Source organism: Panicum hallii, chromosome 6, assembly GCF_002211085.1.
Source record: "Panicum hallii strain FIL2 chromosome 6, PHallii_v3.1, whole genome shotgun sequence".
Lineage (NCBI taxonomy): Eukaryota > Viridiplantae > Streptophyta > Magnoliopsida > Poales > Poaceae > Panicum > Panicum hallii.
The window spans coordinates 2,578,010-2,591,801 of NC_038047.1; the positions used below are offsets into that span (position 1 = coordinate 2,578,010).

At 41.4% G+C, this 13,792-nt stretch overlaps 2 protein-coding genes across 2 annotated transcripts; both read left to right on the forward strand.

The window, feature by feature from the left end:
• Positions 1–170: 170 nt before the first annotated feature.
• Positions 171–4,830, forward strand: LOC112896861 (ABC transporter B family member 14-like; the record flags this gene model as incomplete). Its single annotated transcript, XM_025964984.1, has 4 exons — positions 171–452; positions 727–1,079; positions 1,349–1,773; positions 1,891–4,830. Coding segments are annotated over 4 exons (2,538 nt in total), but the record flags the coding sequence as incomplete, so codon positions are not given.
• LOC112896490 (ABC transporter B family member 14-like) lies at positions 4,831–11,310 on the forward strand. Its single transcript, XM_025964478.1, has 10 exons — positions 4,831–5,154; positions 5,269–5,323; positions 6,414–6,589; positions 6,704–6,904; positions 6,988–7,247; positions 7,352–7,665; positions 7,971–8,194; positions 8,512–8,864; positions 9,099–9,529; positions 9,639–11,310. The coding sequence occupies exons 1-10, from the start codon at positions 4,849–4,851 to the stop codon at positions 11,117–11,119; spliced, it is 3,801 nt and encodes a 1,266-aa protein (XP_025820263.1). The 5' UTR covers positions 4,831–4,848; the 3' UTR covers positions 11,120–11,310.
• Positions 11,311–13,792: the final 2,482 nt, after the last annotated feature.

Here is a 13,792-nt window from a genome sequence, read left to right on the forward strand (position 1 = left end):
GCTCTGGTAGGAAGCAGTGGATGTGGGAAGAGCACTGTTATTTCACTACTTCAAAGGTTCTATGATCCAACCTCAGGTAGGCTTCTACCACTTTTTTACTCTGCAAAACTCAGAATAAAAACTATGTCCATATGTTGTTTATTAATTGTACTTCTATGAAGCATGGGTAACTGTCAGGTGAAGGAGTATTAAAACGTTTCAGTCAAGTAACAAGGCCTAACACTGCAGGTGACATATTCATTGACGGACACAGTATCAAGAAACTTGATCTGAAATCGCTGCGAAGCAATATAGCTTCAGTCTCTCAGGAACCATCACTATTTTCTGGTAATATAAAGGACAACTTGAGGATTGGTAAAATGGATGCAAGTGACGAAGAGATAATTGAAGCAGCAACAACAGCCAATGTCCATTCATTCATATCCAAACTACCAAATGAGTATTTAACAGAGGTACTTTTCCATTTACTATGGCAATTTATAAAGAATTGGGGTCATTGTATTTAACCAAAAAACTGATTAGGGTTTTGACTCCTGATTCAGTAACTTCCAGAAACATTTCTCAAGGACTGAAATCCATTTTGTGATGCATTAAGAATACAACTTCTAGATTCCAGATAGTCAAAATCCATCCCCATAGGAGAATCATAGATGTTTCCACATTACTTGACATGCAAAGCTAGAAAAATCACTTCTGCTAGGACTTACAACAACTAAATTTGTTCAGGTAGGAGAAAGGGGTGTGCAGTTATCAGGAGGCCAGAAACAAAGGATAGCGATCGCAAGGGCAATACTGAAGGATCCACCAATCCTACTTCTCGATGAAGCAACAAGTGCTCTTGATTCAGAATCAGAAAAGCTAGTTCAAGATGCACTTGAGAGAGCCATGCGCGGAAGAACTGTTATCTTGATAGCCCACAGGATGTCCACAATTGTAAATGCTGACACTATTGTTGTCGTGGAGAATGGAAGAGTAGCACAAACTGGGACACATCATGAGTTGCTCGAGAAAAGCACATTCTACTCCAATGTATGCAGCATGCAAAATATAGAGAAGGAAGCTGAAAAGAAAGTGGCAAGGTAAAGTCAAATGTAATCAATGGAAAGCTTTACTTGACCAATTCTAATCTCGGTTATGAAATGCTTCAGTATTTTCCATATGCCATACCACTGCAGAATGAAGGAGTATCTGCATCTTTTCAAGGGTTACTATAACAAAAATGACAAACAGAACTAGAAACTGCAATATTTTTATTGAAAATAGAAAATCCATGCTACGAATTTTAGTGATAACACATATAAGAAGGATTACTTCATAGAACTTACTGTTCGTTTGATTGATTAAACAGCACTTCTGATAATGTAGTAGAGGAACAAATTGGTGAAGCACACATCAGGCAGTCTTCTACAAAGCAGGGAACCAAGAACAAACTAGAAAGAGTGGAGTCGAAGCAGCGGAAGAGAGAGATTGTAAAGGAAATACACCCTTTCTTCAGACTTTGGTATGGACTGCATAAAGAGGACATTTTGAAGATTCTATTTGGTTCCTCAGCAGCAGCCGTCTCTGGAATCTCAAAGCCCTTGTTTGGTTACTTCATCATGACAATTGGTGTGGCATATTACGATCCAGATGCAAAAAGAAAAGTCAGCAAGTATTCTTTGATATTCTTCACAGCTGGGATGGTCACACTGGTCAGTAACATCTTGCAGCACTATATTTATGGTATTGTTGGAGAAAAGGCAATGAAAAACCTAAGGGAGGCCCTCTTCTCAGGTATATCTGTCACATGACAACCTTGAATTTATTCATCATTTGCCAAAAAATCTCATAAGAGCCAACATTACATACCTCTCACTGCTGAAAATATGAAATTATTTTGTTCCAATGCAGCTGTTCTTCGGAATGAGCTTGGTTGGTTTGAGAAACCGAAGAATGGAGTAGGATTTCTGACCTCGCGCATTGTCAGTGACACCTCAACAGTCAAGACCATCATATCAGACAGAATGGCAGTCATTGTACAATGCATCTCTTCAATTCTGATAGCAACAATAGTAAGCATGTACGTCAATTGGCGCATGGGTTTAGTTTCATGGGCAGTCATGCCATGCCATTTCATTGGTGGCCTTATTCAAGCCAAGTCAGCTAAAGGATTCTATGGTGACTCTGCTATCGCTCACCGGGAACTTGTCTCCCTTGCTTCAGAAGCGGCTAGCAACATCCGAACTGTGGCATCCTTTGTTTATGAAGATGAAATAATTAAGAAAGCAGAATTGTCACTGCAAGAACCTTTGAAAAAAACCAAGATTGAAAGCATGAAGTATGGGGTGATCCAAGGGATCTCGCTTTGCCTCTGGAATATTGCACATGCAGTGGCGCTTTGGTACACCACAGTTCTGGTCCGGAGGAAGCAAGCCTCATTTGAGAACAGCATAAGATCATACCAGATATTCTCACTCACAGTACCTTCCATCACAGAATTATGGACCCTCATTCCCATGGTCATGTCGGCAATTGCAATACTGAATCCTGCATTTGACACGCTTGACAGAGAGACAGAAATTGTACCAGATAAACCAGAGAATCCTAGCAAAGGCTGGCTTGTCGGGAGAACTGAGTTTCAGGATGTGCACTTCAACTATCCATCAAGGCCAGAGGCGACCATTCTGGATGGCTTCAATCTAATTATTGAACCTGGTCAAAAAGTAGCATTGGTTGGCCCAAGTGGTGCAGGAAAATCCTCTGTACTGGCTCTAATACTGAGATTCTATGATCCTTACAGAGGCAGAGTGTTAATCGACAACAAGAACATAAGGGACTACAATCTCCGATGGCTCAGGAAGCAGATTGGGCTAGTTCAACAAGAACCAATCCTGTTCAACATATCTATCAGAGATAACATTAGCTATGGAAGTGAAAGCACTTCAGAGACCGAAATCATCCAAGCTGCAATGGAGGCAAACATTCATGAGTTCATCAGTGGTTTGCCAGAAGGGTATGACACCATTGTTGGAGAGAAAGGAAGCCAGCTTTCAGGAGGGCAGAAACAACGGATTGCTATTGCAAGAACTCTATTGAAGAGGCCTCCTATTCTGCTTCTTGATGAGGCAACTAGCGCTCTCGATGGTGAATCTGAGAGGGTCGTAATGAGCTCTTTAGGGGCTAAGGAGTGGACGAACAAAGATGCTCGAGCCAGTAAGGTTACAAGTATAACAGTTGCACATAGATTGTCGACAGTCATAAATGCGGAGATGATAGTTGTAATGGAGAAAGGAAAGGTGGTTGAACTTGGTGATCACGAAACATTGATATCGGCAGATGATGGCATTTACTCAAGGTTATTCCACTTGCAAAGCAACATGAAGGATTAACCGCAAGCTGGTCAAGTTCCATTGTGGACAAAGACCATAGACACCTAGCAAGAATAGTTTTAGGAGCTTAAGCATTGTTTTAATGCATTTTCTGTCAGTTCACAAATTGTAATAACATAGCTATGTCATCATAAATTGATGAGGCATAATCCACATAAAAAAGAAAACAACTACTGTACTAGAATGATTTCCCACTGTTTCCGCGGTCATGTCAAAGCTTATTATTTGAATGCAATACAAGACTAGCCAAAAGATGGAATCTAGTCAACATTACCTTTTTTGAAAGCTCTAGTCAACATTACTTAAAAGAGCACAGGGAATAAGGACTATGCTGGCTCCCCTGGGTGCGGTCCATCGACTAATTGTGTCATTTTTGAGGGGTTGAGGACAACTTAAACTAAGCTCTCCCTCCAAGAAACAGCTGAAGGCCTTGGGAAAATTTAATTTTGTAAATAACTTTTCAGGCAGAAAAGTATGACATAGGAAGAAATAAATCTGCCTTAACAAGAAAACTGAGCTAACTTAAATATTGCATACCAAAAATTTGGGCTGCGGGTTTGTGTGTTGTGTGAGTAGTGCTGTACAGTTCGGTACTCTTTCTTCTTAATGAATACCTCTCCTACGCGTTCGAGAAAAAAAATATACAACTACCCAAATTCGGTACAATGGACTGCGAATAACAAAGCTGTAAGTAAATTTTATAATTATGAATCCATAAAGATACAGGGTGCTTACAGGTAAACGTATTAGGATGACTTTTGGCTAGAGCGCCCAAAACTGCTATATATTTGACACGGGTTTCTGAAAGTTACAGGCACTAACACGCATGCACATGGCTTTAGAGGACATAATAAGACTTTAGACTTGCAACAGAAACTACCTTGCTTATAACTGGACACCTTTGCTGAAACATGTTTAGTGAAGCATTGTGTATATATACGAGGAAGATATATGGTGTCTTTATTTGTTATTTGTAAGGACTAGGGAATATGTAGAGTAAGATCCGATTCCAATAGCAAAAGTGACATGGTTATTCTGGATTAGACTTGTAGCTGGCATAAAGTTCTGTAATCTGTAGATGAAAACAAAGTTGCCTCAAGCCCTGCAATTTGATTATAATAACAAAAGATTCATGCTTAGTATTTCCCAATGATGTGACTTTTACTGCGTAACTAAAGTTGCAGACATCACCCGGAAAGTTTACTTGTAAGTCTGAATACGCAGATTTGACATGTTGCATCATGTCAGCAAAGGAGTTGTGAGCAAAAAAAGGTAGCCGCTAAGATTGAGCAATATAAAAAATATTTTTTTCCAGGCTGGAGCTGGAGTAATTAATTGTGAATCTTGATAGTACCAACGGAGTGTCCTGCAATTTTGTAGCTATATGGTTGTCAGCGCGCATATAAAAAACACACTAGTGCTATAAAGCTCAGTGTGCCTGCAAATCTTTTGCAAAACTACACAAGTTTCAGCAAAAGCAATGCCACTTGTCCAAGAGAAGGATAGGCCCACTGAATCATCTGAACCCAACATTGCAGATGGTAAGAAGAGCTCAGGACCAGCATCGATGGCACCAGAAACTGAGGCTGGAGACAAGCCATTTCCATTTCTTGGCCTACTTTGCTACGCCGATGCGCTAGATTGGCTACTCATGGTGTCAGGGACCATGGGATCCTTCATACACGGCATGGGGCCTTCAATGTCGTACTACATACTTGGGAAATCTGTTGATGTGATTGGGAAGAACATAGGCAATAAAGAAGCCACAGTCCATGAACTCAACAAGGTTACCTTCAATCCGATTTGTTTTAAAGCTAACCTATTAAATGCCATTTTATTCTGCTGAATGATTTACTGTTATTTCACTAACAGCATATATTTCCAATGATCCTGTTTGCAGTTAATTCCATATATGTGGATCTTGGCAATTGTTACACTTCCTGGTGGCATGATTGGTAACTGAAGTCTCCTAAGTTCTAACTTTGCTATATTATTGACAACGTAAGCAAAAGAAAACAGAACTCGTAATAATACCTTGTATAATCTTGTGGTAGATATATTGGCAAGGTAGAGACCCAATGAACTCGCCCTCCCCAGGAGGCTCTGAGTAGATTAGATCCTGTTTATTGCTTAACCTCAAAGTTCAGCCGTGCTTCTTATATAGCAGCGGCACTAGCAAACCTCCTAACAAACTCAACCCAATTTGCTAACAATATCTGAAAACCAATCTGCTAACAATACTAAAACAAACTAACAAACTCTAGCCACTAGATGATGGATCAGCCGATTTCTCTTTCTTCCTGCGCCTGTACTGGATCCCCAAGAAGGCGTCCACAACATATAAAGAATACTGAAGGTCTGAAGGACTGCTTTGAGAATATGCGAAGAGCAATAGAATGCATAAAAGCTGACAGAACTTTTCATTGAAAACAATCTAGGATAGCAAAATTATTTAAAGATAAAGATGCAAAACATCTGATTATCTGAGTTTCAGTCAAACTAGGTAGGAGATGAAGCCTTAACTAGCTTAAACTACGTTTTTGTCCAGTTAATACATTATTTGCATGTGAGCCATGGCTTCAGAAAGTTTACAAAAGCTAAGGCTACAGCTTGGGTTGAGCTGGAGTGCTGAATCAGTTGACTACTTTGACATGCCAGTGAAGTTATAACTTATAAATATAATTGTTTGAGCTGGTTGTGTTTTCATCCTTTTTTGGTCAAACACAAATTTATCATGTCGTATTTAACCAGACATCATTCATTGGGCACCTAAAGATAACTGGACAAAAGATATGTCTTTGAAGTTTGAATGCAGTAACAGGCTAGCAGCACATCGGGGAAAAAAATTGTGTGCAAAGAAAACAAATGTTATGGAGGTGAAAATGAGAAATTACATAGTAACACCATTCCCTATCTGACTAATTGTCCACACATGCAGCAAAGAGAACACCACATCATGGGAAACAAAGCAATATGAAAAGCATAAGTCATTTACAATAAACTATCTAATATTATTGTCACAAACTCACAGTGGCCATGCTGCAGAAATTGCATGTTGGATGTATACAAGTCAGAGGCAAATGGCGCGCATGCGGATGTCTTACCTGAGATCAGTGCTCAGTCAAGATATTGGAGCTTTCGACACTGACTTGACCACTGCGAACATCATAGCTGGAGCAACCAACCACATGAATGTAATACAAGATGCAATTGGTGAAAAGGTATTAATTTTCCCTTTAGAATACTCACTGCAAGATTCACTAACCCAAACAGAAGCACCAAAACATGCTTTATGGTAACAGAACTTAAAAAAGTTGGCTTACTTTTTTCTTCAGATGGGTCACTTTATGTCAAACTTCTCCACATTCGTAGTTGCTATCATTGTTGCCTTTGCGTGCTGCTGGGAGGTTGGCATGCTCTCTCTGCTAGTTGTGCCTATGCTCCTCATGGTTGGAGCAACATATGCGAAGATGATGATTGACATGTCCCTTGAAAGAATATCGTTCGTCTCTGAAGCAACCACTGTTGTGCAACAGGTACCTATGCAAATGAATGCCATGTTAGAGTTGATTAGATTTACTACACTGAATTTGCAATCCTATGGTATATTTGTGCACAGACTCTTGCAAATATAAAGACTGTTTTCTCATTTGTTGGAGAAAACTCAGCTATCAAATCCTTCCACAAGTGCATGTACAATCAATATAGGCTTAGCAAGAAAGAGGCGATGGCAAAAGGTCTAGGTTTGGGAATGTTACAGATTGCGACATTCTGTTCATATTCATTGGTAATCTGGGTTGGAGCAACTGCTGTAACTGGAGGAAAAGCAAAAGCTGGTGAAACGATTGCGGCTGTCATTAATGTCCTCTCGGGTGCAATGTAATACTGAGAAATCTCTTCCCAGCAATGTAGCATATTGGTATGATTATCCTGAATTAGAATCTTTAAAAAATATTAATTCTACAAAGTTGTCTGTGATTCAGATATATATCAAATGCAGCACCAGATCTTCAGGTCTTCAGCCAAGCAAAAACTGCTGGGAAAGAAATATTTAAAGTTATCAAGAGAAATCCAGCAATAAGTTACGAATCGAATGGAAAAATCTTGGAAAATATCAAAGGAGATATAGAAATGCGAGAGGTGCACTTCGCGTATCCATCCCGTGAGGATAAGCCAGTTCTCCAAGGTTTCTCACTGGCTATACACGCAGGCAATATTGTAGCTCTTGTGGGAAGCAGTGGATGTGGGAAGAGCACAGTGATTTCTCTGGTACAAAGGTTCTACGATCCCATAACAGGTAAGACTATACAGAATCTCTCTATCTTTGCAGAAACAATTGCTGATGGATGTACTCTTCAATTGGTACACTTAGTTGTGTCCAAGAGTTCTTGAGGTTACAATTTTACATGCATACTTGCACATTAAATTCTAAACAATTATAGGATGAAAATTATGAGTATCGAACTGAATCCAATCTTTAAGAATATTTTTTAAAAAAATGGAAGGGAAACTAATGCATATAGACTATAACATTCAAATATTGCTTCTACTATTTTATTTTTTGTAAATAAGTTTCTGTGAGTAACATGGTGTAAAATGCAGGTACGGTTCTCATTGACAATCAAAACATTAAAGAACTTGATCTGAAATCCCTGCGGAGAAATATAGGCTCAGTCTCCCAAGAGCCATCACTATTTTCTGGGACCATCATGGATAACTTAAGAATTGGCAAAATGGATGCAACTGATGAAGAGATAATTGAAGCAGCAAAAACAGCTAATGTGCACTCTTTTATATACAAACTTCCAAACCAATACGCTACTGAGGTAATATTTTATGTTCTTTAAGCAAAGACTTGTCAACATCTCATATTCTTTTTCCTATGATTGTGAATGAAAAAATAGCAAAATATTAATACATTTAAATAGCTTCCAAAAATTATGTTAGGCGTGTTCGAGAAAAAAAAAAGTTTGCACTGAAGAACAGCTTTCAGTTGTCAACTAGGAAGATCAGTACCAAGAAATCAAGTGTCAAAGCAGCAATATGTTGCATATGCTCTATAAGGAGATGATTTTCATAAAATTTAGTTAGTTATCAACAGTGGAACATAACAATCATTGCTTCTGTGATGCAATAACTACAGGTAGGAGAAAGAGGTGTACAGCTATCAGGAGGCCAGAAACAAAGAATAGCAATCGCAAGGGCCATTCTAAAAGATCCACCGATTCTTCTTCTTGATGAAGCGACAAGTGCACTTGATTCTGAATCAGAGAAGATAGTTCAGGAAGCTCTTGACAGAGCTATGCAAGGGAGGACAGTTATCTTGATTGCCCATCGAATGTCAACAATCATAAATGCAGACAAAATTGTTCTTGTGGAGAATGGAAGAGTAGCACAATCTGGAACACATGAAGAATTACTGGGGAAAAGTGCATTCTACTCAAGTGTATGCAGTATGCAAAATCTAGAGAAGGATTCTGGGAGGCGCGAGACAAGGTAGATGCAATTGATTGCCCACTTCTTTTCACATTGTAAAATGCTCATATATTGAATCCAGCATGGCACTTTCACTGTACTGAAATTGCAACAACAACACTGAAAATATGTTTTTCTGCAAATAGATCTATGATATCTAACTTAATCACGTGGAACTGGAGTACATGCGCAGCTCTCCTGCGTTTCGAGAAAAAAAACATCTTAATCATTTGCTTTTGTTTATTGGTAAAACAGATTTACTGGTCAGGTCAAAGAAGAAAATGAAGAAGCAGCAGAATATGGAACATACAACACACCATCTTTCACTTCAAGTGAACAAAAGAAAAAACTAGACCTCACAGAACAACCAAAGCAAGCGATCAGAAAGAGAACATCCACTTTCTACAGAATATTCCTTGGGACTTTTAAACTGCTCCCAGGGAAGGTTCTGCTGGGCTCCACAGCAGCAGCAATCTCTGGGATCTCAAGGCCTATATTTGCTTTCTACATCATGACAGTTGCCATGGCATACCTTGAACCAGACACAAAGAGGATAGTCAGCAAGTACTCGATAATTTTGTTCCTTATCGGGTTGCTCACATTTTTCAGTAATATCTTCCAGCACTATATATATGGCCTGGTTGGTGAAAGGGCAGCTAATAACCTAAGGGAGGCCCTCTTTTCAGGTTCGTCACTCGATCATAACTTTGTGTCTATCACAATTGCAACTATTAAACAAGATTATGATATATTGTTGTTCGGAATTGTAACATCAGTTCTCTGAAATGAATGCAGTCATTCTTCGGAATGAAATAGGCTGGTTTGAACAACCAAAGAACAGCGTCGGCTTTCTAACCTCACGCATCGTCGGTGACACCTCCATGATTAAAACCATCATATCTGATCGTATGTCCCTCATTGTTCAATGTATCTCCTCAATTTTGATAGCCACAGGATTGAGCACAGTAGTGAACTGGAGGATGGGTCTAGTTGCATGGACTTTGATGCCATTCCACTTCATTGCTGGCCTTGTACAAGTCAGGTCAGCAAAAGGTTTTGCCACTGACTTCTCTACATCTCACCAGAAGCTAATTTCCCTAACTTCGGAAGCTGTCAGCAACATTCGAACCGTGGCATCATTTGTTCAGGAAGATGAAATACTAAGGAAAGCAGACTTATCACTCCAAGAACCAATGCGGAAAAGCAGGATGGAGAGCATCAAATACGGTGCAGTACAAGGGACTGCCCTCTTCTTGTGGCATACGACACATGCCATCGCAATGAGTTTCACCATTATGCTACTTGACAAGGACCTAGCAACATTTAAAAATTGTGTGCGATCATATCAGGCATTTGCAATGACAATATCTTCCATCACAGAGCTATGGTCCATGATCCCTATGGTCTTGTCAGCCATTGCAATATTGGATCCTGCGCTTGACATACTCGACAGAGAAACACAGATTGTGCCTGATGTACCAAAAGTGCACTCTGAAGAAAGATTAGCAGGTGATGTAGAGTTTCAAGATGTCAGTTTTAGCTATCCCTCAAGACCAGAAGTGATCATACTAGATGGCTTCAATCTAGCTATTGAACCAGGAGAAAGGGTTGCATTGGTCGGCTCAAGTGGTTCAGGAAAATCCACAGTGCTGGCTCTTCTGCTAAGATTCTATGATCCTTGTGAAGGACAAGTACTCGTGGATGGTAAGGACATCCGAGACTACAATTTGAGGTACCTGAGAAAGCATATCGGACTAGTTCAGCAAGAGCCCATCTTGTTTAACATGTCTATACGAGAGAACATCAGTTATGGAAATGAAGATGTGTTGGAGTCAGAAATAATTGAGGCTGCAATGGAAGCAAACATCCATGAATTCATCAGTGGCCTGTCAAATGGGTATGACACGGTGGTTGGGGACAAAGGAAGCCAGCTTTCTGGAGGTCAGAAGCAGAGGATTGCCATTGCAAGAACTATACTAAAGAGGCCCACCATACTGCTACTAGATGAGGCGACAAGTGCTCTAGATAGTGAATCTGAGAGGGTGGTGATGAGTTCCCTTGGCGCAAAAGAGTGGAAAAACAAAGGGGAACTGTCAAGCAAGATCACAAGTATCACGATTGCACATAGAATATCCACAGTTACAGGTGCAGATGTGATTGTTGTGATGGATAAAGGTCAGGTGGTCGAGATGGGCAGCCATGCATCATTAGTCTCGGCAAGCAATGGTGTTTATTCCAAACTGTACCATTTGCATAGCAAAGGAGTGAAAGACTGATATCAATATGTGAAACGCAAAAAATAAAGCAAAAATGTTGGGTCAAGATCTGGAGGAGGATAATAGGAGATGATCCTACTGAAATTTGGCAATGCACCATTGACAAGAATTTGATGCCCCTAGAGATATGTAAAAACAGAGTGCAGTTTAGCTTGTGAGAAATAAGTTGGTTGAGGATTGATCTATCATGTCTAAACAGTACTAGCTGCATAACGTATTTTGCCAAAAACTAATTTTAGGATCATCAGGTATGCTAGTATGTCACATCAAATCACTTTTTTCTCAAACACGCAGGAGAACTGCGCATCATTGTGTTAATAGATAGAAAAAAGGGTCCAAATTACATGCCCAATCCACAGCTTGGATTAGTCACATCAAATCATCGGTAACTGCATTTTCCACATCCTAACTCTCAATTTTAGGCCCTTAATTTCCTTCAGTATATAATCACAAATTTGATGAGGATACCCTTATTTACTCATAGCATGCATTTTCTGCTTGGAAAAATAGGACAGGACCCAAGATTCTGATTAATTGTATAGCAGAAACAACAAAAAGAATGCCGAAGAACACATTAGTCGAGTAATGTTACTAACACATGGCAAAATTCCAATAGCTTGATACTAACAAGGTTTACTTTTACAGAGAGAAAGATATTAATTATGAGCTTGCAGCCACATCAAAATGGCAAAGAAAATTTACCCAGAATCATAACCTTATCCTCCCTTAGAAGAAAAGGGCGAACAACTAATCTGACACCATATCAAGGAAACCAAACTACGGAGGGGAACGGGAAATCGACGCAGAAATTTGAACTCAACCTCTCATTACTCGTTCCGCCTCCATCGGCGTCCTGTTGGCTCCATTCTTCCTCTCCCCAATCCCCATTCCTAAAGCTGTTGCGCAGGACGGCTTGACTGGCGGAGGCTGGCTAGCCCGCCGGCGTCGCTCTCGCGGCGAGCGCGGGGGACGACTACGGCGCCGCTTCCCGCGCGCGGAGGTGGGGGTGCCGCCATAGCCGGAGCCACTTCTAGCGGTGCGGCGGCGGGGAAGCAGCACGCGGCCGTAGTCGCCGGCCGCCGCCGCCGCCAGTTGTCGCGCTGCCCGGTGTGGACCGCCCGATCGTGGATCTGACGGTGTTGGCTTGACATGAGACTTGACACTCATATCACAATGACATGTGGGGCCAACCTGACTGACTGCGTCATTTGACATGTGTGTGCAAGCAGGGGCGCGGGGACGTTTGGCCTGGTGGGCGGTCGCGTCGAGAAAACAGCGCTCAACTTTCGCAGCCTCGCAGAGCTCCACGATTCTCGTGTTGGCTTGGCTGCTGATTCCCGGGCCCCCACCAGTCCACCCCGCCGGCTCCGATGCCGTCGAGAGTGACAGCGAACTGCGAGGCGGCGGCGGCGGCGGCAATGGGGTCGATGACGATCGGGGCCACGTACAAGGCCACGTCCAAGGACCCCGCCGGCACCCCGGGCGCCCTCCGCGTGGTGCGTGCCGTCTTCCTCCCCTGCGGCCTTCGCGGCCGTTTTAGTCTCCGGGGACGGGGAGGTCGGGACGCGCCGCTGGTTGAATCGGAGGGATTGGTGTGCTGAGTAGGGATCGAGATAAAACTCGGGGAGTGCGGCGAGCGGCGTACTAGCGTAGTTTTGCCGGTTAGTTACTTGCTTCCAGCTTCAGGGGTTTGGATGCAGGGCGACGAGCCCACCTGAATTGCACTCTGCTTGACTGCGGCTTTTGCTAGTTTGCGATTCAATCTGAGGCATCGGTTCAGTTCAGTCGCTGCTGCTTGGGCATATGGGTCCGCGTGTAACATGCTCTTTGCCCTTGCAATTGCAGGACGGGGATGGACTCACTTTCACCCCAAATGATCCCCGGTCAGTGATGCAGCTTAATGTGGATTTTCGAAGCATAAAATGTATGTGTGTACTCTTTATCAAACCTGCAGTGGCAGTTGAATACTTGAATTACCGTTGTTCTGCTTGTGATTTAAGAAACAAGCAAACAGCAAGCACGCTGATAAGTTACTTATTGCCGAACTGGATTTCACGATCGTATACCTAATCTGCTGCAGGATCATTTTCAAATGTTCTAACCTGGTTTAATGTATAATGTGGATACGTTTGATTGTCATTTTGCAGTTTTTCTCCTTCCTTGTGCTGCAGGTCACAAGTTTGGTAGCAAACAGGCACGATCATTATTGAAGCTTTGCAGAGGTCCTGGCGAGGTCTGGATTGTGGACAGCTTATAGGCATTCTGTACTTTTCTTACTGTGATTGACACTAAATTTTATATGCATATGCTTTTTTTCTAAGGGCGGAGACTACATCTTTGAGTTCGACAATGTTGCTGACCGTGATCAATGCCGAGACTTTCTAGGTAACTTCCATTCTGCAGTTAGTGAGTGGTCAGTAATATAGCTAATTTTTCTTCAGAAGATATCAAATGTAGGCCATGAAAGTGAAAAACAAATGTACTCTATTATCTGTCAAAGAGAACGTTACTTTTTAATTGACTAGTGACCAGTTTCCTACATCATAAATTGGTCCACTAGGCACTAACTACTTCCGTTTTGCCCATTTCTAGTTTTTAGCAAGCTGCTTCATAAGATTTTTGCAATACATTTACCAAACGGTCTTACCAAATTGATCACACCGGAATGTTTGA